Below are 24,905 nucleotides of genomic sequence, written 5' to 3' on the forward strand. Positions count from 1 at the left end.
AAGTGTTCACATGAGAAAAACATCCATGGGATTCTGGACGACTCCCAAAGGAATAATTCCACTCCATTTGTGTTTATCAGAATTACATTTCCTGGAAAAACAGAATCTTTCTGAATATGAATTATAATTTTTTTATATATATATATATATATATATATATATATATATATATTTGTCTTCATCATCCAACTCTGCAGTATATTATCTTATTAAATGGTCTTGGTGCATAAAACTGTGATGCTATCAATTTGTATGTGATTCTTTAGAGCATGCAAACCAAAATTAGGATGCATTTACATGAGCCGTTTTTAGCCCGGTGGTAAAAAAAACGCTTAAATAGCGTTAAAAAAAACCCAAAACCCACACACTGTCTCACTATGAATTATTGTGACTTGCCATGCGGGTTTTGCCTGTACATATTTTACAGTTCCACGTGTGAGATCTGCATCGCAAACCACAGCAATTTGCAGTAAAGCCACATTTTTTTTAAAATTGTTTTTTTTTTTCTACAATATTTTTGATTGTTTTTGTCAGGCGGCCATAAACCACCCACGTGAATTCACCCTTAGTCATATGCTCAGGACAGGTTTGTGAGCTTAATAAAGAGGAAAAACCAGTTTTACTGCTCAGCCGGTGGCTTCAGAGGCTTTTTATATAAGAATATATTCTACCTAAGAGTACTGGTAAGGGTATGTGCACATGCTTAACCCCTTAAGGACGCAGCCTAGTTTGGGCCTTAAGGCTCAGAGCCCATTTTTCAAATCTGACATATTTCACTTTATGTGGTAATAACGTCGGAATGCTTAAACCTACCCAAGCGATTCTGAGATTGTTTTCTCGTGACACATTGGGCTTCATGTTCGTGGTAAAATTTGGTCGATATATTCAGTGTTTATTGGTGAAAAATTGCAAAATGTAGAGAAAATTTAGAAAAATAGCATTTTTCAGAATTGAAATGCATCTGCTTGTAAAACAGACGGTTATACCACCCACAATAGTTACTAGTTCACATTTCCCATATGTCTACTTTAGATTGGCATCGTTTTTTGAACATTCTTTTATTTTTCTTGGACGTTACAAGGCTTAGAACATGAACAGCAATTTCTCATATTTTTAAGAAAATTTCAAAAGCCTTTTTTTTAAGGTACCTCTTGAGTTCTGAAGTGGCTTTGTGGGGCCTATGTATTAGAAACCCTGATAAAACACCCCATTTTAAAAACTAGACCCCTCAAAGTATTCAAAACAGCAATTATAAAGTTTTTTAACCCTTCAGGCATTTCACAAGAATTAAAGCAAAGTGGAGGTGAAATTTGCAAATTTCTTTTTTCTTGCTGAATTTCAATTTTATTCATATTTTTTTTCTGTAACACAGAAGGTTTTACCAGAGAAACACTACTAAATATGTATTGTCCAGATTCTGCAGTTTTTAGAAATGTCCCACATGTGGCCCTACTGCGCTCATGGACTAAAACACAAGCCCTAGAAGCAAAGAAGCACCTAGTGCATTTTGAGTCCTCTTTTTTATTAGAATATATTTTAGGCAGCATGCCAGGTTTGAAGAGGTGTTGAGGTGTCAAAACAGTAGGAATCCCCCAATAGTGACCCCATTTTGGAAACTACACCCCTCAAGGAATTCATTTAGGGTTGTTGTTACCATTTTGACCGCACAGTTTTTTCACAGCACGTATTTGAATTGGGCTCTGAAATGAAAAAAATGTCATTTTTTACAATAAAATGTCATTTGTGATCAAAATTTCTTATTTTCACAGGGAACAAAATACCCCTTTTTGTTGCCCAATTTGTCCTTAGTGTGGCAATACCCCATTTGTGGTGATAAACTGCCGTTTGGGCCCATGGGAGGGCTCAGAAGGAAAGGAGCGCTATATGTTTGTTGGAGTCCAGATTTTGCTGGATTGGTTTTCGGGTGCCATGTCGCATTTGCAGAGCCTCAGAGGTATCAAAGCAATGGAAACCCACCAAAAGTGACCCCATTTTGGAAACTACACCCCTCAAGGAATTCATTTATGGTTGTTGTTAGCATTTTGACCACACTGTTTTTTCACAGCACCTATTTCAATTGGGCTGTGACATTAAAAAAATGACATTTTTTCCAATAAGATGTAATTTTTTTACCAAAATTTCTTATTTTCACAGGGAACAAAATACTCAATTTTGTTGCCCAATTTCTCCTGAGTGCATCAATACCCCATTTGTGGCAATAAACTGCCGTTTGGGCCCATGGGAGGCTTCAGAAGGGAAGGAGCGCTGTGTGTTCTTTGGAGTGCAGATTTTGCTGGTTTGGTTTTCGGGTGCCATGTCGCATTTGCAGAGCCCCAGAGGTATCAAAGCAATGGAAACCCACCAGAAGTGACCCCATTTTGGAAACTACACCCCTCAAGGAATTCATTTATGGGTAATGTGACCATTTAGACTCCATAGTTTCTTCACAGAACTTATTTGAATTGGGCTGGGAATTAAAAAAATATATATTTTTTCCAATAATATGTCGTTTTAGCTCAAAAATTCTTATTTTCACAAGAAATAAAATACTCCATTTTGTTGCCCAATTTGTCCTGAGTGCGGCAATACCCCATTTGTGGTGATAAACTGCCGTTTGGGCCCATGGGAGGGCTCAGAAGGAAAGGAGCGCTGTGTGTTCTTTGGAGTACAGATTTTGCTGGTTTGGTTTTCGGGTGCCATGTCGCATTTGCAGAGCCCCAGAGGTATCAAAGCAATAGAGACCAACCACAACTGACCCCATTTTGGAAACTACACCCCTCAAGGAATTCATTTATGGGTGTTGTGACCATTTTGACCCCATAGTTTTTTCACAGAACTTATTTGAATTGGGCTGGGAATGAAAACAAAATTATTTTTTTCAAATAATATGTAGTTTTGGCTGAAAATTTCTTATTTTCACAAGAAACAAAATACCCCATTCTGTTGCGCAATTTGTCCTGAGTGCGGCAATACCCCATTTGTTGTGATAAACTGCCGTTTGGGCCCATGGGAGGGCTCAGAAGGAAAGGACCACCATTTGGCCTACTGGGGATTTTCTAGTGCGAAGTCATGTATGCAGAAGCACCTGAGGTACCAGTACAGTTGAAACCCGCAAGAAGTGACCCCGTTTTAAAAACTACACCCTTAAGGCATTCATCTAGAGGTGTAGTGAGCATTTTGACCGGAGACCTACACCCCATAAACTGTAATGTGGGTTCTCCCGGGTATGGCAATACCCTACATGTGGCTGTTATCAGCTGCCTGGACACACAGCAGGGCCCAGAGGGGAAAGACGAGGGGGGATAAGCTGTGTGGAGTGCATCAGGGTAAGTAAAATTGGGGTAAATTATAAACCAAGGGATGTATGATAAATTTTAAAACACTCTTTCATACAGAGCTCTGGTTATTCGGGACACGTGTCACATTGATATATTGTGTCATCCATTATCGCCCTCTTATAGCAGACTTTGCACCTCTTTTGACTTTTTCCTTTCTTGCCAGTTTGGGGAACTTCTCCTGGAAAGTGTTGCCGCCCTGGTACGATGCGTGTGGGCTCGCTTCCAGAAGTACTGGGTGCCCCCCCTTCTTGGTCCCTAAAGATTAGGTTCTTGATAATCACCTCTTGAAATTCCAGGAAAGTTCCCGTCTGGCCTGCACATCGACGTAGCACGTACACATTGTACAAAGCCATCTGTATGATGTGCCCGGCTAGCTTCTTATACCACACCGCATGGCGCTGTAGGGCTTCAGGGCTTGATCTTACAAGTCCATCCCTCCCATGTACCTATTGTAGTCCAGGATGCAGTCTGGTTTGGGGGTGGCCTTTCCTTCATATATCCTAAACCTGTAGGTATACCCTGATGCACTCTCGCACAGCTTTTACATCTTCACGCCATACCGTGCCCTCTTACCTGGCAGGTACTCGCGGAATTGAACCCTCCCTTTAAAATGTACCAGGGACTCATCAATAGAAATACACGTCTCGGGGGTGAATGCTTGGGAAAACCGGGCACTGGAACGGTCTAATAGGGGTCTCCGTTTATACAAACGGTCAAAACTGGGGTCATCTCGGGGTGGGCACGGCTCATTATCAGTATAATGTAAGAAATGAAGTATTGCCTCATTTATTTATTTTTTTAGGTTCCAGTTCAGTTCTGAAGTTGCTTTGAGGGGCCCATATATTAGAAACCCCTATCAAATACCCCATTTTAGAAACTAGACCCCTCAAAGTATTCACAACAGCATTTAGAAAGTTTATGAACCCTTTAGGTGTTTCACAGAAATTTAGAGCAAAGTAGAGGTGAAATTTACATTTTTTTTTTGTCAGAAAATCCTCTTTATACCATTTTTTTTTTTATAACACAAAAGGATTTATCAGAGAAACGCAACTTAATACGTATTGCCCAGATTCTGCAGTTTTGAGAAATATCCCACATGTGGCCCTCGGGCGGTAATGGACTGAAGCCCCGGCCTCCGAAGCAAAGGAGGACCTAGCGGATTTTGAAGCCTCTTTTTTATTAGGCACCATGTCCGGTTTGAAGAGGTCTTGTGGTGCCAAAACATTGGGAATCCCCCAAAAGTGACCCCAATTTGGAAACTAGACCCCTTGAGGAATCCATTGTAGTTTTCTTGGGGTGCATGCGGCTTTTTGATCAGTTTTTATTCTATTTTTAGGTGGCGTGGTGACTAAAAAACAGCAATTGTACGATTGTTTTTTTTTCTTTTTTTTTTTTTACGGCGTTCACCGTGCGCTATAAATGACATGTTCACTTTATTCTGCGGGGCGATACGATTACGTCGATACCAGATGTTTATAGTTTTTTTTTATGTCTTATGGCGTTTGCACAATAAAATACGTTTTGTAAACAATCACTCACTTTTTGTGTTAGCTTATTCTAAGAGCCAGAACGTTTTTATTTTTCCATCAATAAAGCCGTGCGAGGACTTATTTTTTGCGTAACGAACTGTAGTTTCCATCAGTACCATTTTTAGGTACATGCGACTTTTTGATCTCTTTTTATTCCATTTTTTGGGAGGTGAAGTGACCAAAGAATTGTGATTGTGGTTCGGTTTATTATTATTTTATTTTACGGCGTTCACCGTGCGGGATAAATAACGGAATAATTTTGTAGTTCAGGCCGTTACGGACGCGGCGATACCAATTATGTATAGTTTATTTGTTTGTTTATATTTTTATTAATAATAAATGACTGATAAGGTAAAAAGGGGGATTTTTACTTTTAATACTTTTAAATCTTTTATTTTCTTATTTTTACACATCTTTTTTTAACTTTTTTTTTACTTTATTACTTTGTCCCACTAGGGGACATGAGGGCAGGAGGCACTGATCGCTATTCTAATACACTGCACTACATGCGTAGTGCAGTGTATTAGAACTGTCAGCTACTCACTGACAGCAAGCATAGTGGGTCCTGACGTTGTCAGGACCCACTAGGCTTCCGTCTATGGCATAGCCGGACGCCATTGTTTGGTGTCCGGTTGCCATAGTCACCATCGCCGGCCGCTGTCGCGTAGCAGCCCGGCGATGGCAGCTTAACCCCTAAAAAGCCGCGATCTCTATAGAACGCGGCTTTTAAGGGGTTAATCAGCGGGGACACAGCGATCGGTCCCCGCTGTAGGAGCTGTGACAGCTGCTGAACAAGACAGCAGCGTCACAGCTCCTGTATGTGTCGGGAGGACGGCCGAAACGGCCGTTACTCCCGTGACGTACTATTACGGCATGGAGCGCGAACGATACAGCTGCCATGACGTAATAGTACGTCAAGGAGCGGGAAGGGGTTAAAGAGGCTCTGTCACCAGATTTTGCAACCCCTATCTGCTATTGCAGCAGATCGGCGCTGCAATGTAGATTACAGTAACGTTTTTATTTTTAAAAAACAAGCATTTTTGGCCAAGTTATGACCATTTTTGTATTTATGCAAATGAGGCTTGCAAAAGTACAACTGGGCGTGTTTAAAGTAAAAGTCCAACTGGGCGTGTATTATGTGCGTACATCGGGGAGTTTTTACTACTTTTACTAGCTGGGCGTTGTGTATAGAAGTATCATCCACTTCTCTTCACAACGCCCAGCTTCTGGCAGTGCAGACACACAGCGTGTTCTCGAGAGATCACGCTGTGTCGTCACTCACTTCCTGCCCCAGGTCCTGCATCGTGTCGGACGAGCGAGGACACATCGGCACCAGAGGCTACAGTTGATTCTGCATCAGCGTTTGCAGGTAAGTAGCTACATCGACTTACCTGCTAACGCCGATGCTGCTGCAGAATCAACTGAAGCCTCTGGTGCCGATGTGTCCTCGCTCGTCCGACACGATGCAGGACCTGTGAGTGACGTCACAGCGTGATCTCTCGAGAACACGGCTGTGTCTGCACTGCCAGAAGCTGAGCGTTTTGAAGAGAAGTGGATGATACTTCTCGTCAGAACGCCCAGCTAGTAAAAGTAGTAAAAACGTTACTGTAATCTACATTGCAGCGCCGATCTGCTGCAATAGCAGATAGGGGTTGCAAAATCTGGTGACAGAGCCTCTTTAACAAAAAACGTCTGAAAATATGGAGCGGTTTTCAAGGGAAAACAGCTCCTGGATTTTTCAGCCGTTTTTTTAGTTATCTCATTTTTCGCAGCGTTTTTTATGGCCGTTTTTGGAGCTGTTTTTCTATAGTCCATAAAAGCGGCTCCAAAAACGTCCCAAGAAGTGACATGCACTTCTTCGCGGCCGTATTTTTACGCGGCCGTTTTTCAAAAAGGCCACCTAAAAAAAAAAACGGGCTGTCGGAACAGAACGCCGTATTTCCCATTGAAATCAATGGGCAGATGTTTGGAGGCGTTCTGCTTGTGATTTTTCCAGAAAAACGGGTGAAAATAAGCAGTGTGCACATACCTTAAAAGTTAAATCTATTAGATCAGGGGTCTCAAACTCGGCCGGGTAAGTGGCCCGCATATAGAAAAAATGGGAAGTTGACGGGCCGCATTACTTTCAAATTTGATACAATACAAAATTATTGTTAATCAATTAGTTATTTGAACTACTATAATAATACGACATTACTATAACATTACTATAATAATAGCGCTAGGTTTAAAATTTGAGATATTTCTCCACGTGCTTATTTCAACAATTCAGCTTTCCAGTTTAAGTGTCGCTAAATGCAGTCTGGCGGCTCAGTTAGCACACGTCAAGATTGGGCAGCCCCTTTTTAGATAGTGCCCTCTGTGGATGCGGCCGCAGTGCCCTCTGTGGATGCGGCCGCAGTGCCCTCTGTGGATGCGGCCGCAGTGCCCTCTGTGGATGCCGCCGCAGTGCCCTCTGTGGATGCGGCCGCAGTGCCCTCTGTGGATGCGGCCGCAGTGCCCTCTGTAGATGCGGCCACACACCCACTTGTAGAGGCTGCCCCAGTGCCCTCTGTAGAGGCTGCCCCAGTGATGTCAGGGGCTTGCCCAGAGCTGGAGTCCCGGAGCAGAGCCGCTTCTGGCACTCTGCCTGGGATTCCAGCTCTGCTCCTGACATCACTGTCCATATATGGACAGAGATGTCAGGGGCAACCCCAGAGCTGGAGTCCCAGGCAGAGCGCTAGTAGGCTCTTCCTGGGACTCCAGCTGTTCTCCTGACATCACTGGGACTCCTGCTCTGGGGAAGCCCCTGACATCATTGTCGATGTATGGACAGCGATGTCAGAGGCTGTCCCGGAGCAGAGCCGATAATAGCGCTCTGCCCGGGACTCCGCTCTGGGGAAGACCCTGACACACTGTCCATATATGGGCAGCGATGTCAGGGAATTCCGCAGAGTCCCGGAGCAGAGCCTGTACTAGCGCTCTGCCCGGAACTCCGGCTTTGGGGAAGCCCCAGACATCGCTGTTCATATGTGGACAGCGATGTCAGGGAATTCCAGAGTCTCGGAGCAGAGCCGATACTAGCGGCTCTGTGTCCCGCGGGCCGCAGATGACAGCCCCAGGGGCCGCATGCGGGCCGCGTGCTTAAGACCCCTGTATTAGATGTTTTCAAAAATTTGTGGTGAAACCTCCCCAGATAACCACCTTTTTGTGCAGACCCCCCCAAAAAAAAAGATTAGGTTCTTCTGTGACTGATTTGCAATTACATTATAGTCTATGTACAGTGGCCCTCTTTAAAAAGACCACCTCTCATTCTGATCGGAGACCAACGTTTTTGAACTGTTAGGGTATGTGCACACGCTAGCTGCCGTTTACGTCTGAAATGACAGACAGTTTTCAGGAGAAAACAGCTGCGTCGATTCAGACGTAAATGCTCCTCCTCACATTTTGCGAGGCGTCATTGACGCCCGTAATCTTGAGCTGCTCTTCATTGAATTCAATGAAAAACGGCTCAAATTACGTTTCAAAGTGTGCTGCACTTCTTTGACGAGGCAGACATTTTACGCATCGTCGTTTGACAGCTGTCAAACGACGACGCGTAAATGACAGGTCGTCTGCACAGTACGTTGGCAAACCCATTCAAATGAATGGGCAGATGTTTGCCGATGTATTGGAGCCGTATTTTCAGGCGTAAATGGAGGCATAATACGCCTCGTTTACGCCTGAAAATAGGTCGTGTGAACCCAGCCTTAAAGTGTAGCTAAACGTTTGACGAACTTCTGACATGTCAGAAATTTGGATTGGTGGTGGTCGGAGCATGGAGACCCCAACCAATCGCTAGAACAAAGCAGCTGTAGCGCTCGTGTGAGCGCTCAGCGGCTTCGTGTCTGTTCGGCTTTTTCTGTAAATATATTTGTCGGTGTGCGGACACAATAGAAAGTCTATGAGCCCGTACTCCGATACATCGGCTTTCCGGAAAAAGCCGAACAGACACGAAGCGGCTGAGTGCTTCAGCTGCTTCGGTCTAGCGATTGGTGGGGGTCTCCATGCTCGGACCACCACCAATCCAAACTTCTGACATGTCAGAAGTTTGTTAAATGCTTAGCTAAACTTTAATTTGCTGGGACCACCTGTGTAATGATCGCATACGTCACTTCATAGTCTCTTCTCTGCTGTGTCCTATGAAATTTAATTCAGCATGAAAGGCCTAGCAGAGGACAGGAGGAAGGTATAGGAGGCGAGGGTGCTGCCAAGCTTTGAATCACTTATTTTGCTTCTTATTCCCAGCGGCGATGCATCCCCTGATTGATCGCAGTGCAGGGGAGCAAGGTGTCACTTACTAGAGGACCGGAGCGAGCCAGATGAGAGATGTTGGCAAGCTCTGTGTACAGCTGATGTCATGCTGCGTGTGAACGGGGTTTGGCGCCTGCGATTACATGCAGCACAGCCTTCCTTTGCTTGTTAAGGGGAGGAGCCATAGTTTAAAGGAAAACAAGTTTGCAATGTTGGGTAGAATGAGAGGGGACTTTATGCTAGGGACTGAGAAAAAAGCCATTTTGGAGACGGATAGATGAGTCATAATGGTGACTAGGGTTGCCATCAGTTCAGTAGTGAAGTTGATGAAGTAAAACTTTTTTTTGGCAGTGGCAAATACCGGCAATTTAGTATTTTGTAAATTCATACTCGTATATCCCCGGCTGCCCCGCCCTAGGAACGTCCGCAACGTGAAGGCTTGTTCAAGTTTTAGATTGGCGCCAGCGGGAGATTGCAGTGGGCAAGAGTGCAAAGAGCTAGAAATATTCTCATTTAGCAGCTAGATATGTGCACACTGTCTATGTAGCCCCGATAGCCAAGAGCGGAGGTGGGAGGCGGAGGCTACTGGCTTCATTACTAAATCATAAACTTGAAACCACATCCACTTTTTATCCGTGTTGAGGTGTGTGTGTGTGTGTATGTATGTGTATATATATATATATATATATATATATATATATATATATATATATATATATGCGCGCGCACACACACACACACACACACTCTAGTCCTTCTCCATGAATTAAATTAACTTTTTGATGATATTCTATTTCAGTAATTCAAAAAGTGAAACTCGTATATTATATAGATTCATTACACATAGAGTGATCTATTTCCAGCATTTTTTTTCTTTTTAATATTGATGGTTGCAGCTAATAGTTAATGAAAGCCCCAAATTTAGTGTGTACCGAAATGTTGGTCTACTGAAAAGTATGTCCAGTATATGCAGTCAATACTTGGTCGGGCTCCTTTTGCATGAATTACTGCATCAATGTGGCGTGGCAGGGAGGCGATCAGCCTGTGGCACTGCTGAGGTGTTATTGCAGCCCAGGTTGCTTTGATATCGGCCTTCAGCTCGCCTGCATTGTTGGGTCTGGTGTCTCTCATCTTCCTCTTGACAATACCCTATAGATTCTCTATGGGGTTTAGGTCAGGCGAGTTTGCTGGCCAGTCAAGCGCAGTGATACTGTGGTTATTACACCAGGTATTGGTACTTTTGGCAGTGTGGGCAGGTGCCAAGTCCTGCTGGAAAAGGAAATCAGCATCTCCATAAAGCTTGTCAGCAAAGGGAAGCATGAAGTGCTTGAAAATGTCCTGGTAGACGGCTGTGTTGACTCTGCACTTGATATAATACAGTGGACCAACAACAGCAGATGACATGGCTCCCCAAACCATCACTGACTGTGGAAACTTCACACTGGACCGCAAGCAACTTTGATGGATGCCTCTCCACTCTTCCTCCAGACTCTGCGACCTTGATTTCCAAATGAAATGCAAAATGTACTTTCATCTGAAAACGGGACTTTGGACCACTGAGCAACAGTGTTGGTCCACTGTGTTATATCAAGTCCAGAGTCAGCCCAGACGTCTGCCAGGAAATTTTTAGAGCAATTCATGCTTCCCTCTGCTGACAAGCTTTATGGAGATTCTGATTTTTATTTTCCAGCATTGGCAGAAGTACCAATACCTACCTTCAGTAGACCTACATTTCTGTATTAAAAATCATTTTTTAAATTGGGCTTATATAATATTCTAATTTTCTGAGACACTAATTTTTGGTATAAAATAGCCACAAAACTGGCATGTGAACCTGGCTGGTATATTTGGGTAGAAACTGACAACTCAATTGGGGGCTGACAATCTAATCGCCATCCTTGAGACTGGCAAGAATAAGTGGGTTATCATGGAGACTGAGGAGGAAAGGGGAGCCATGCTGGGGACTTATAAGGATATACTGTACAGTACTATGCAATGTCCTTCAAACTGTGGTTCTCCAACTGTTATGAAAAAAACGCCTTTCTTGTGCTACAAGTCTCTGGTAGGGTAAACTGGGAAGCCATACAGTAAGTAGATCACTGCAGTACACTACAGTCTATAGTAAAAATTTCACTATACATGGCAAATTTATGTTAAACCACACCTGGTGCCCTCCTCCAGAAAGATTCTGCCGCCGTTCATCCATTCTGGTGTCCCCTTTCTATGTATGTAAAATAGCCGCTGCGGTCTCAGACTACTCTATGCACACGGTTTCTTTGGTAGTCTGAGCATGCCAACCCACCTGCCCTCGGATAGACCAGAATGCGCTGTGTACCTCCCTGTCTCGGTCTTCCCCTGCGGGTCCCATTGCAGGGGAAGAGCTGCATAACAAGAGAGATGCTTGCTCTCGACTTCCCCAGTTCAGTCTGCTTCCTCTCTGCTGCAGCCTTGCCGAGGTGTTTTGTGTTCTGCTGATCTTACGCTGCAGCCGGAATCCCTACAACTGGACCTGCAGGTGAAGACATACAGGATGGACACAGTGCTGGTGGTCCAACTGGGGGCAGGGAGGGCATGTCAAACTATGAAAGCACTTATGTCTGGGAGGCTGGTGGCTATTTTACATACATGTAACCACAACGAACAGCAACAGCGTTTTGTTTTGGAGGGCACGAAGTATGTTTACTATAATTGCCATGTGTAGTGACATTTTAAATTTGGACAGGAGGGTTGCTTTAAAGGGAATGTGTCGCTAGAAATTTTTATTTTTATTTTTTAGTTAAACAGTTAGTGTATAAGTGATTAAACATTGTTCTAATTTTTATTTTTTCACGAGTCAGGAAATATTATAAATTAGATTCTAATTTATAACATTTCCCAGTGCTGGTCACTAGATGGAGCAATTCCCAAAATTGCAGCATTGGCATGTGGTAAAGCAACCACATTGCTTTATGCTGCAAAATTTGAGAATACACACTCGCTCTAGTGAGCTCTCAGAATCCCCCCTCCCTTATCCTGGCTAGTGCCAGGAGAAAGGAGGGGATTGAACGGTCAAACCTCCTACACTGTGTGCCGCCATTTTTTGAGCTAACACACAGTGTAGTAGGTTAACATACAGTAGTAAACACACAGTAAAACACGTACATACACAGACCTAACTTACCTGCTCCTGCCGCCGCCGCTCCCTCCGGTCCATCCGCTTCGTCTGCTCCCTCCGCTCCAAGTGCACAAGTCCGGAAGCCGCGACCGGAAGTAGTTATCTTACTGTCCGGCCGCGGCTTCCGGTCCACAAGAAAATGGCGCCGGACGTCGCTCGGCCGAAGACCTTCAATTTGGACTGTGTGGGAGCGGCGCATGCGCCGTTCCCACACAGACGGCATACAGCATAGTGGATGGAACGGGCCCCGTTCGCATTCACTATGTGGCTGTATGTGCCGTATTCCATGTCTGTATGTGTCGTTAATCGACACATACAGAGATGAAAAAAAATGGCAGCCCCCATAGGGAAGAAAAAGTAAAACACAAACACACAAATAAATAATTTTTTTTTAAATAAAACACTAAAAGCAAATTGATATAAAAAAAATTTTTTTCACGACACTTGTCCTTTAAAGAGAACCTTTCACCTGCCTATACATGTAATGGGGAAGGCTGCACAAAACCTGGGGCACTTTACATGGTTTTTTCTACCCTCCTGTGTTATTTAGATGTTGGTGCCGTTATATTTGGCGCCCGATATTTAAATAATCCCCTGAACGGTCAATGGGGCGTGTAATGGCAAGGGTGCGTGTTAATATGGCTGTGACACTGTCCAATCGGCTACGGACAGTGTTACAGCAAGAGCGAGGAGAGAGCGCATGCACGCTCTCTTCAGCTGTCGGCAGACCAGGACAAGACTGATCTCTCGCGGGAGATCACACGGTCTTGTACTGGTCTGCCGAACTGGCAAGGGGGCATGTCTGTGCTACAGACCGTGTAAGAGCTAGAGAGGAGTGCGTGCTTGCACACGCGCTCTCCTCGCTTTGATGTAACACTGTCCGTAGCTGATTTGGACAGTGTCACAGCCATAGTAACACGCCCCCTTGCCAGTACACGCCCCATTGACCGTTCAGGGGGTTATTTAAATATCGGGTGCCAAATATAATGGCACCGATATCTAAATAATGGAGGGAGGTAGAAAAATATATGTAAAGTGCCCCAGGGTTTGTGCAGCCCTCTCCATAACATGCTGCACATGTATGGGGAGGTGAAAGGTTCTCTTTAAATGCTACAATTGTTTTATACTTGCAGCTGCCACTAGGTAGAGCTCTTTACCTGCTGATTTATACTGCTAGTAATAGTATTGCGTTCGAAGGGATCTATATAGATAGGTATGTAATGCGCTTATCGTAATGGTTGCTGCAGGTTGACAGACTTTTATTTTGTAACTCGATAGCTGTGCGAAGGGAAACCGGGTGTTTGTTTTTCTGTTAACTCCAGATCTTCAGCTACTATAAAGATATACATGGATCAACCATAACATTAAAACCACTGACGGGTGAAGTGAATAGCATTGATTACAGTGTTACTTTTTACCGTAGATTATGACAGAGTTCAATGTGTTGACTTGGCCTCCGATTTCCTCCGGTCACAGCACCGATCGCGCATCTGTGGGATAAGACTGGAAAACAAGTCCGATCCACGGAGTACCCACCTCGCAACTTGAAGGATCTGCTGCAAACGTCTTAGTACCAGATACCACAGGACACCTTCAAAGATCTTGTGGAGTCCATACCTCGTTGGGTCAGGGCTGTTCTGGCGGCACGAGGGGGACCTACACAATATTAGGCAGGTGGTTTTAATGTTATGGCTGAACTTTATATGTGTGAGGAACCAAAATAGAGAACACGGAGTCCATAAGTCAAATATAAAATGCAAACTTTTATTTAATCAAAATATATTCTAATAAAAAGAAGGCCTGAAAATGCTCTAGGTTCTCCTTTCTTCGGAGGCCGGTGCTTCAGTACATTAGCATGCTAGGGCCACATGTGGGATATTTCCTAAAACTGCAGAATCTGGGCAATAAATATTGAGTTGTATTTGGTAAAACCTCCTATGTTACAAAAAAATGGATTCAAAATCAATTTCTGCAAAAAAAAAATTATTTAACTTTCATCACCTCTATTGCTTTAATTCCTGTGAAACGTCTAAAGGGTTAAGGAACATTCGAAATGCTGTTTTGAATACTTTGAGGGGTGAAGTTTTTAAAATTGACTTATTGGGGGTTTTTAATATAGAAGGCCCTCAAAGCCACTTCACTACTGATCTTCCCCTTGTAAAAATGGCCTTTTTAAATTTTCTTGACAATGTGAGAAATTTCTGCTAAAATTTTAAGCCTTGTAGCGTCCTAGAAAAATAAAAGGATGTTCCAAAAAAACGATGCCGATCTAAAGTAGACATATGGGGGATGTTAATTGGCAACAATTTTGTGTGTTATAACTGCCTGTCTTACAAGAAGATACATTTAAATTTCGAAAAATGCAACTTTTTGAAGTTTTTAGCAAAATTTTGGTGTTTTTCACTATTAAATACTGAATGTATCGAGCAAATTTTGCCAGTAACATAAAGTCCAATGTGTCACCAGAAAACAATCTCAGAATCGCTTGGATAGGTGAAAGCATTCCGGAGTTATTACCACATAAAGTGACACATGTCAGATTTGAAAAATGAGGCTCTGTCAGGAAGGTCAAAAGTGGCCAAAGAGGGAAGGGGTTAATAGGAGACTGTCAAAATCACAATATACGGCAATACATTAGTATTAGTACAACACGTAATTTTCTATTTTTTATTTCTTTTAACAATTTGATTTTCTTTTATTAAAGCGGTATAACCTAAAAAAAACGATAGATATTTGGTATCGCCGCAATAGAATCAACCGATAAAATGAAGTTTAACGTGTAATTTTTACTGCAAGATGAACGCCATAATAACGAAACTCAAAAAACAATGGCGGATTTTCTGTTTTGGGTTTTTTTTTTCACATTTCCCTCCACACATTTTTTTTTCCCCAGTTTCCCGATACATTATATTGTGCCATAAAAAGCTACAACTTATTCCGCAAAAAAAAAAACAAGCCCTGATATGGCGACAGAAAAAAAAGTTATGGCTTTTGGAAGGTGGGGGAGGAAAAACAAAAGGTAACAACAGAAAATTGTCTGCGGAGGGTAGGGGTTAAACAGATGCCAAACAGTGGCATCTGTCACGTATAGGCTGTAATTGTATCCATTTACATAGTGCAAAGGATGATTTATTACTAGAATTTATGACGTATTCTAGACAATGGTGACGGATGCCATTGTTAGGTATTCTTCACCGCCTACATTTAATGTATACATCGGGAACTTCCTGGAAGATACTTCAAACGTAGGAAAATAAATGATGTGCACATCGCCGAATGCTAACTATTGCAGCAGGGAATGGCCACTGTAAATCCCTTAATTTCAAATGTTTTTTTGATTTCTGCATAAATCTATATCATGTTTATCTTCTAATGTGGGAAAACCATACACATGTCACACCACACTGCCCCCTAGTGCTCATGCTTGTGTGATATTTGATATCCTGTTTTGTGTGATGGTACCATTGATTTTATTCTTCCTAGTAAGGGTATGTTCACACGCTGAGAGGCAGTTACGTGTGAAAAGACAGACTGTTAACAGCTGCCTCGTTTCACACGTAAAAGCTGCTCCTCGTAATTTACGAGGCGTCTGAGACGCTCGTAAACCTTGAGCCGTGCTTCATTGATTTCAATGAAGAACGGCTCAAATTACGTGGCAAAGAAGTGCCCTGCACTTCTTTGCCGAGGCAGTAAATTTACGCGTCGTCGTTTGACAGCTGTCAAACGACGACGCGTAAATAACAGGTCGTCTGCACAGTACGTCGGCAAACCCATTTAAATGAATGGGCAGATGTTTGCCGACGTATTGCAGCCCTATTTTCAGACGTAAAACGAGGCATAATACGCCTCGTATACGTCTGAAATTTGGCCGTGTGAACATACCCTAAGGGCCTGTTCACATCAGCGTTGGCTTTCCATTCCGGGGTTCCGTCTGAGGTTTCCGTCGTGTGAACCCCGCAACGGAAAGTCAAACTGAAACCACAGCTTCCGTTTCCGTAACCATTGATATCAATGGTGACGGAAACATTGCTAATGGTTTCCGTTTGTCACCATTCCGGCTGGTTTCCGTTTTTGTGACGGAATCAATAGCGCAGTCGACTGCACTGTTGATTCCGTCTGAAAAAGGGAAATCTGCTGGAATGGTGACTATGTGAACAGGCCCTTAGTTAGATTTCCTTGGGATATAGGAAATCACTAGTGCACTCACACACACACCCATCACAAGGCTACTAATGAGCAATCCTCCAAAGTTTTTCTAATCATTTTTTTTTACCCATTGTCCCCTAGATGCGTGGAGGCCCTTGTAGTGTACTGTCAGATGGGTCGTGAGGAGGAGCCATATGTAAGCATCTCGCGCAAAAAATATTTACATGGCTGGGGGGAGCCTGAAGAAGAAGAACGAGAAGTAGGACATTCATTGAGAAGATTGGCTACACACCGGAACGCCTTTAAGCGCACTGCTGTTATTCAGGCCTTCCTTGGTTCAACGCCACAGCTCACCCTTCAGCTCTACGTCTGTGTCTTGCAGAGATATGTCCCAGCAGCACGAGGTGAGGTGATGCACAAGCCTTAAAGTAGAATTGTTTTATCGCAGTCTCCAACCTTTGACAAAACTACAACTCCCAGCAAGCCCTGACAACATGGGGGGGTGACAACAAAAGGGGTTTAACCCATTAATCACCGCCAATATGCCTTTTCACGACGGCGTAATCCGAGGCATGCTCTGGTTCTGACAACCGGGCTCCTGTTTGAACGATAGCGATCAAAGTTTCCTTCGATAGCGACCGTTTAACCCCTGTGATGCCGCGGTCATTAGCGACCGCTGTATCTGAGTCTTTTACAGAGGGAGGGAGCTCCTGCTGTCACCCATCAGCGGGCTGCCGATGAGTTGCCATGTTGCCCCCAAGTCTGCACTGGCTATATGCCTATTAAGCCGTGCCAGAGTTTTATACTGACAGGCAATAATGCTTTGGTATACTAAGACAACAGTCACATGAGTGACCGATTTATGGACGTAAAGAACGTGCGCAAATCTGTCCGTATGCTTAGCAAGTGGCATGTGTTTTACATGCACTTGCAAGCACCTTTTTTTTTTTTTTCAACGTAATTCATGCGTGAAACACGGACAGCACGCGGATGTGCGTCCTTGTGCCGGCCGTTGTTTTTACGCACCCATTGACTTCAATGGGCAACTAGGTGCGTGAAAATGCATTAATATAGGACATGCTGTGAGTTTCACGCAACGGACATACGCTGCGTGAAAACTCATTGAAGTCAATGGGGCTGTGCGTTGTTTCAACGCACACGGACAAGAATCGCGCTCGTCTGAATGAGCCCTAAGTAAACCAAATCATTATATAAGCGATCAATAGATCCCTAGTGGGACTGAAAAAATAATTAATGTGAAATCAAGATTATTAATAAAGGTACACAGAAAAAAACAAAAAAAACATTTTTTCCCCCTAAAAATTGGTTTTATATAGTAAAAGTGTAAAAACTACGCACATAGTATCGCCGCGATCGTAATGACCCAAAAAATAAAGTTAGCATGATATTTAACCCCTTTAGGACACAGCCTGTTTTGGCTTTGTGGACACAGATGATTTTTTCAAATCTGACATGTCACTTTGTGGTAATAACTCCAGAACGCTTTTACCTATCCAAGCGATTCTGAGATTGTTTTCTCGTGACATATTGTACTTTATGTTAGTGAAAAAATTTGGTCGATTAAATTCAATATTTATTTGTGAAAAACTTCAAATTTTAGCAAAAATTAGCATTTTTCTAAATTTAAATGTATTTGCTTGTAAAACAGATAGTAATACCACACAAAATAGTTACTAGTTAACATCCCCCATATGTCTACTTTATGTTTGTATCATTTTTTTTTCATGTACTTTTATTTTTCTAGGACGTTACGAGGCTTAGAACTTTAGCAGCAATTTCTCATATTTTCAATAAAATTTCAATAGGCCATTTTTTCACGGACCAGTTCAGTTCTGAAGGGGCTTTGAGGGCCGTATATATTAGAAAGTCCCCATAAATCGCCCCATTTTGAAAACTGCACCCCTCAAGGTATTCAAAACCACATTCAGAAAGTATTTTAACCCTTTAGGCGTTTCACAGGAATTAAGGCAAAGTAGAGGTGAAATTTACAAATTTCATTTTTTTTGCCGAAATTCATTTGTAATAAAAACAAAATCTAACACAGAAGGTTTTACCAGGGAAACGCCACTCAATATTTATTGCCCAGATTCTGCAGATATTAGAAATATCCAACATGTGGCCCTAATGGACTGAAACACAGGCCGCAGAAGCAAAGGAGCACCTAGTGGATTTTGGGGCCTCCTTTTTTTTAGGAATATATTTTAGGCACCATGTCGGGTTTGAGGAGGTCTTGTGGTACCTAAACAGTCGAAACCCCCAAAAAGTGACCCCATTTTGGAAACTACACCCCTCAAGGCATTTTTCTAGGGGTATAGTTAGCATTTTCACCCCAGTTTTTTTGCAGAATTTAGTGGATTTAGTCTGTGAAGATGAAAATCACCTATTTTTCTGTGCAAACATAGAATATTTTCATTTTTACAAGGAATAAAGGAGAAAAAGCCGCCCAACATTTGTAAAGCAATTTCTCCCGATTACGGCAATACCCCATATGTGGTCGTAAACTGATGTTTGGACCCACAGCAGGGCTCAGGAGGGAAGGAGCGCCTTTTGGATTTTGGAGCGCAGATTTTGCTGGATTGGTTTTCAGTGCCAATAGCAGTGGTCCATTGCCAGCGATTGCTGTGATCCGTGTGTTTTCACCCAGGGCAGGTGAAAAAGAACACTCAGCAGGCTCTGATCTCTTAGTAGACGAAGAGAAGTTGGAGAGATCAGAGCCTGTGCTATTTTTGTGTGCCCCTCAGAGTTAAAAATAAATAAATAAATAAATAAGTAGTAATAATAATTTAACTACCCTGTTCCCAGTGTGTTACCCCCACCACCATACAGTGTATAAGGGAGATTTTTTTTCCATCATAATTCACTATAGATAATTAGATTTAGTTGTTAGGTAGTTGTCTACGTCAATCCATCACGGTCAGTCGCGTCACTTGTCCGTAAGATCACATCTGCGTCGGGGTTTCATTCATGGGTGCCGTTGGAACCCATGAACGGAAGCCATAGCTTTCCGTTTGCATTACCATTGATTTCAATGGTAATGCTTCCGTTGATAATGGTTTCCGTTTGTCTCCATTCCGTACGGTTTCAGTTTTTTGGGTGGAATCAATAGCATAGTAGAGTACGCTATTGCTTTTGTAAAAAAAACGGAATCCTTACAGAGCAGAGATCAACTGAAACCTTACCATTGAAATCAATGGTATGGGTATATGCACACACAACAAAAAACATCCGAAAATACGGAGCTGTTTTCAAGGGAAAACAGCTCCTGATTTTCAGACGGTTTTTATTCAGTCACGTTTTTCGCTGCGTTTTTTAGTGGCCGTTTTTGGAGCTGTTTTTGTATAGAGTTTATGAAAAACTGCTTCAAAAACGTCCCAAGTAGTGACCTGCACTTTTTCGCAGCCATTTTTTTACGTGGCCGTTTTGGAGCCTAAGTATTATAAAAAAAAAAAAACACCTAAAGAAAACGCACAAATTTTGTGTTTGTCAGTATCCGTGTTAGGCCCCATGCACACAAATGTGCTTTTGCAGCCGCAATTCCCCCGAAAATCCACGGGCGAATTGCGGCCCCATTCATTCCTATAGGCCCATGCACACGACTGTGGTTTCCACGGTCCGTGTATGGCCCAGGAGCCTGGACCGCAGAAAGAATGGGCATGTCTTATTACGGATGTGTTCTACGGTCCAGGCTCATAGGAAATAATGGACACGGCCATGTGCACGGCCGCGATTTGCGGGCGGCTTGCGGGTGTCACTCCGCGGCCGTCCGACCTTGAAAATCACGGCCGTGCACATGGCTACGGTCGTGTGCATGAGGCCTTATGCCCCATGCACACACGAACGTGCTTTTGCGGCCGCAATTCCCCTGAAAATCCACGGGAGAATTCCGGCCCCATTCCTTTCTATGCGGGCATGCACATGACCGTTGTTTTTACGGTCTGTGCATGGCCCGGGAGCCCGCACCGCAGAAAGAATGGACACCTCTTATTACGGCTGTCTTCTGCGGTCCGGGCTCATTGAAAATAATGGCCGCGGCCATGTGCATTGCCCGCAATTTGCGGCCGGCTTGCGGCTGACAGTCCACTGCCGGCCGACCCAAAAATCACGGCCGTGCACATGGCTACAGTCGTGTGCATGAGGCCTTAGTGTTTTACGTGAAAAAAAAACTTAGCGTGTCAGTGTTCACTTTAGCAAGAGCTCGTTAATGTTTTTTTAGGCCTATTGACAGCAGCCCAATAAATTGAGGTGCTTTCATTCACTTACATGCTTTTGTGTCTGAAAAATCTAAAAGTGATCACACCCCTAGGTAAATTCTTTGAGGGGTGCGGTTTCCACCGTACTGGTATCTCAGTAGCTCTGCCAACGCGACATGGCACCCGAAATCCATTCCAGCAAAATCTGTGCTCCAAATGGCGCTCCTTCTCTTATGAGCCCTGCCTTGGTTCCAAACCGCAGTTTATTACCACATATGGGGTATTGTCGTAATCGGGAGAAATAGCTTTACAAATGTTGGGGTGTTTTTCTTTTATTCCTTTGTATGTTTGACAGTTGGTGTCACACACTGCATCCTTTTGCATAGCTGACAACATACAAAATCACTGCGTGATGTAACAAAGATGTCAAATTTTGATTCCTAGGCCATAAGACCTTCCACTGGAGGTGCTGCTTGGACAAGGAAATTCTCCTATATAGAATCAGAGGGTTTGAAAGTAATCTGCTGAGCAGCTGCCCTTGAGGTCTTCCCTGAAAATAAACGCTTTTTTTTGCCACGTTTTTCGGCAGAGTTTAAATTTCTCTCTCGAAGAAATAGGAAAAAAACCGCGCCAAAAAAACGTGTGGTGCAAAACCACTTAAAAAAAAACTGAGCTGATATTTTTCCAGCCAGAATTTTCTGCCTGCAAAAGTCTGTGTGGACAGGGCCTTACTGTATGTGTCTTTTTTTTTTTTTTTTTTTTTTTTTTTTTTTAAACTTTCCATAATAAAGCAATTTGGGGGGGCGGCAAAACTTAGTTTTTAATGTGTGGTGTTTTTGCTTTTTTATTTTTATTTTTTTTTATTTAAAAGTGTTGTACAAGATTAGAAAATCATGGCTGCTTTCTTCAAGCAACAGCGCCGCATCTATCCATGGTTTGTGTCTGGTATTGGAACTGCTTTGTTGAATTGAATGGGGCTGAACTGCAATGCCACACACAACCAATGAACAGATTGACGCTGTTTTTGGGAGCCAAGTTTTTCTAATCTTGTACAACTTCAAGTTTTCTATTTTTTTAGTCCTACAAGGGGACTTGACCATGCGATTGCTTGATTGCTACAATAATTCACTGCAATACATCTGTTTAACACCTGACCCCTTCTGTGGATGGAGTGGGCAATATCTGTGTCTGCAATATCTCCACACCGTACATTTACAATGCTTAAAGGGAATGTGTTGCCAGAAAAACATGTTTTTTTTTAAAAAAATTAAACATTTAGTGTGTGGGTGATTAAACATTGTTCAAATTTTTTTTTATTTTTTTCACGAGTCAGGAAATATTATAAATTAATTCTAATTTATAATACTACCCATTTTTGGTCACTAGATGGAGCTATTCCCAAAATTGCAGCATTGCAACATTGGGTTAAAAGCCCTCGCTCTAGTGAGCTCTCAGCATCCCCCCCCTCCTTTATCCTGGCTAGTGCCGGGATAAACGAGGGGTTTGAACGGTGTAACCTCCTACACTGTGTGTCGCCATTTTTTGAGCTAACACACAGTGTAGTAGGTTTACATACAGTAGTAAACACACACAAACCCGAACATACATTGAAATCTCTTACCTGCTCCTGCCGCCGCGGCTCCCTCCGGCCCGTCCGCTCCGTTTGCTGCCGCTGGTCCAAGTGCACAAATCCGGAAGCCGCGACCGGAAGTAGTAATATTACTGTCCGGCCGCGACTTCCGGTCCACAGGAAAATGGCGCCGGACGGCGCCAATTTCGAATTGGACTGTGTGGGAGCGGCGCATGTGCAGTTCCCACACAGACGCCGTACACTGAAGTCAATGGGACGGGAGCCGTTCGCAGTCCCTATGGGACTGTGGCTGCCGTATTCCATGTCTGTATGTGTCGTTAATCGACACAGACCGAAATGGAACAAAAAATGGCAGCCCCCATAGGGAAGAAAAAGTGTAAAAATAAGAAAAAGTAAAACACAAACACACAAATGAATATAAACGTTTTTAATAAAGCACTAACATCTTTAACATATAAAAAAATAATTTGTGATGACACTGTTCCTTTAACTCTAACTACATAGCATTTGCATTGTTAATGGCTAGAAAGGTTGAACTTGATGGACCTCTGTCTTTTTTTTTTTAAACCTATGTAGTGTACGTCAGATGTCGCCAAGGGGTTAAAGGGAAAAGGTCAAGACTTCCAAGTAATATAGGCTCACATACGTGGCAGATCTTTGTTAGTCTCCCGGCATTTATGGCAATCCGTTGGCTCTCCACGATCACAGGGTTGCCAATGGGTATTAGAGGGCACCCCTCTCTCTGTAAAATAACTCAGGTTCCGCAGTCGCTATTGACGTGGCATCTAAGGGTTAAAGGGCTGGGGTCAAAGTTCACTGATTCCGGACATTGTAGCAGGGAGTCGTAATAGGGCTACCAAAGAGGTACATGAGCCCTAAAAGTGATCAAATGAAAGCTTGTATCCTGTGATATTAAGCGGTATGCGTTGATCTGTGGGCAGCCTGTGAAGTGCCTGGGTCTAGTAAGTGTGTGTTCACACTGCTTATTTTCGTCCGTTTTTCGGGTTGTAAACGGCCGAAAGATTGGAGAGCGGAACGCCTCAAAATATCTGCCCATTGATTTCAATGGGAAATATGGCGTTCTGTTCCGACGGGGCGTGTTTTTACGTGGCCATTTTGAAAAATGGCAAGAGTAAAAAAACGCCCGCGAAAAAGAAGTGCATGTCACTTATTGAGCTGTTTTTGGAGCTGTTTTTTCATTGACTCTATAGAAAAACCGCTCTAAAGAACGGCCGCGAAAAACGCAAGTTGCTAAAAAAAAAAACTGCTGAAAAGCTGGAGCTCTTTTCCCTTGAAAACCGCTCCGTATTTTCAGACATTTTTGAGTTTGTGTGCGCACATACCCTTAGAGACATTCTTTGTACCTGCTCTCTGCTCTGGTTAAGAGATTAGCGTCTGGGGACATACATCTGTAGTGATGGTCGGTCACTGGGACGGTCACATGCTGGTATTATTAAACTGGGAAAGCCCAAAAAACGTGTCCTGTCCCACCCTGGTAATGCTAGCCTGCTGCTGCTATGTTGTATCTGGCTGGTTATGGAAAAATGTCATTTTTAACTACTTCACGCACCAGGACGTCTTGGTGCAGGGGGAGAAGTATGGAGTGCGCCACCCGGGACAAACGGCCAGGAACAGCGATCTAATAGAAGGTGTAAAAAGAAAAAAGTGAAATAATATTTTATTCTTTGTTTCAATACTAAAAACTTTAAGTTAAAAAAAAAAAACTTTTCCCATTTTTCTCTAAAGTAATGTAAACAAAATTGGTATTGCTGTCTGTAAAATTCGTAACTATTACAATATAGCATTATTTAATGCGCACGGTGAACGCTCTAAAAAATAAAACTACAAAATCGCTTTTTTGGTGAACTTGACTCACAAATGTATTATTTTTTTTAAATAAAAAGTGATCAAAGAATTGTATGTACCAAAAAATGGAACCGATAAAACCCACAGCTCGTCCCGCAAAAAATAGGTCCCACACCGCTCAATTCCCGAAAAAAAAAAGTTATGGCTCTCAGAATGTGGTGAAACAAAACAATTTTTCTTTTAAAGTGTAGCTAAACGTTTGACAAACTTCTGACATGTCAGAAGTATGGATTGGTGGGGGTCTGAGCACTGAGCCCCCCACCAATCGCTAGAACGAAGCAGCTGAAGCGCTCGTGCGAGCGCTCAGCAGCTTCGTGTCTGTTTGGCTTTTTCCAGAAAGCCGATGTATCGGAGTACGTGCTCATAGACTTTCTATTGAGTCCGTACACGGATACATTTATTTCCGGTAAAAGCCAAACGGACAGGAAGAGCGCTTCAGCTGGTTCGTTCTAGCGATGGGGTGCTTAGACCCCCACCAATCCAAACTTCTGACATGTCAGGGGTTTGTCAAACGTTTAGCTACACTTTAAGAAAAAAAAATGTAAGTCTTAAAATATATTTTAAAAAAAGTTATAAAATTTGGTATCAACGTAATCGCATTCAGCCACAGAATAAAGTTAAGTTGTTGTTTCTACCGCATGATGAGAACCGTAAAAATTAAACCCAATAAACAATGTAGGAATCAGTTTTTTTCAATTTCAGCCCGCAAAGAGTTTTTTTTCCACTTTCCCAGTACATTCTATGGTACTTTTGTGCTACCAATAGAAACTACATCTCCTCCCACAAAAGATAAGGAAA

At 43.0% G+C, this 24,905-nt stretch overlaps 1 protein-coding gene across 1 annotated transcript in view; it reads left to right on the forward strand.

Moving 5' to 3' along the window:
- The window catches only part of XKRX (XK related X-linked), a 44,088-nt gene that overhangs the window by 15,348 nt on the left and 3,835 nt on the right, over positions 1-24,905 (forward strand). Inside the window, exon 2 of the mRNA XM_075835564.1 lies at positions 16,581-16,843. Within this exon, the coding sequence (XP_075691679.1) occupies positions 16,581-16,843 (263 nt within the window). The remainder of the gene's footprint in view (positions 1-16,580; positions 16,844-24,905) is intronic.

The sequence above is a fragment of the Rhinoderma darwinii genome, chromosome 8 (genome assembly GCF_050947455.1).
Source record: "Rhinoderma darwinii isolate aRhiDar2 chromosome 8, aRhiDar2.hap1, whole genome shotgun sequence".
NCBI classification, from domain to species: Eukaryota; Metazoa; Chordata; class Amphibia; order Anura; family Rhinodermatidae; genus Rhinoderma; species Rhinoderma darwinii.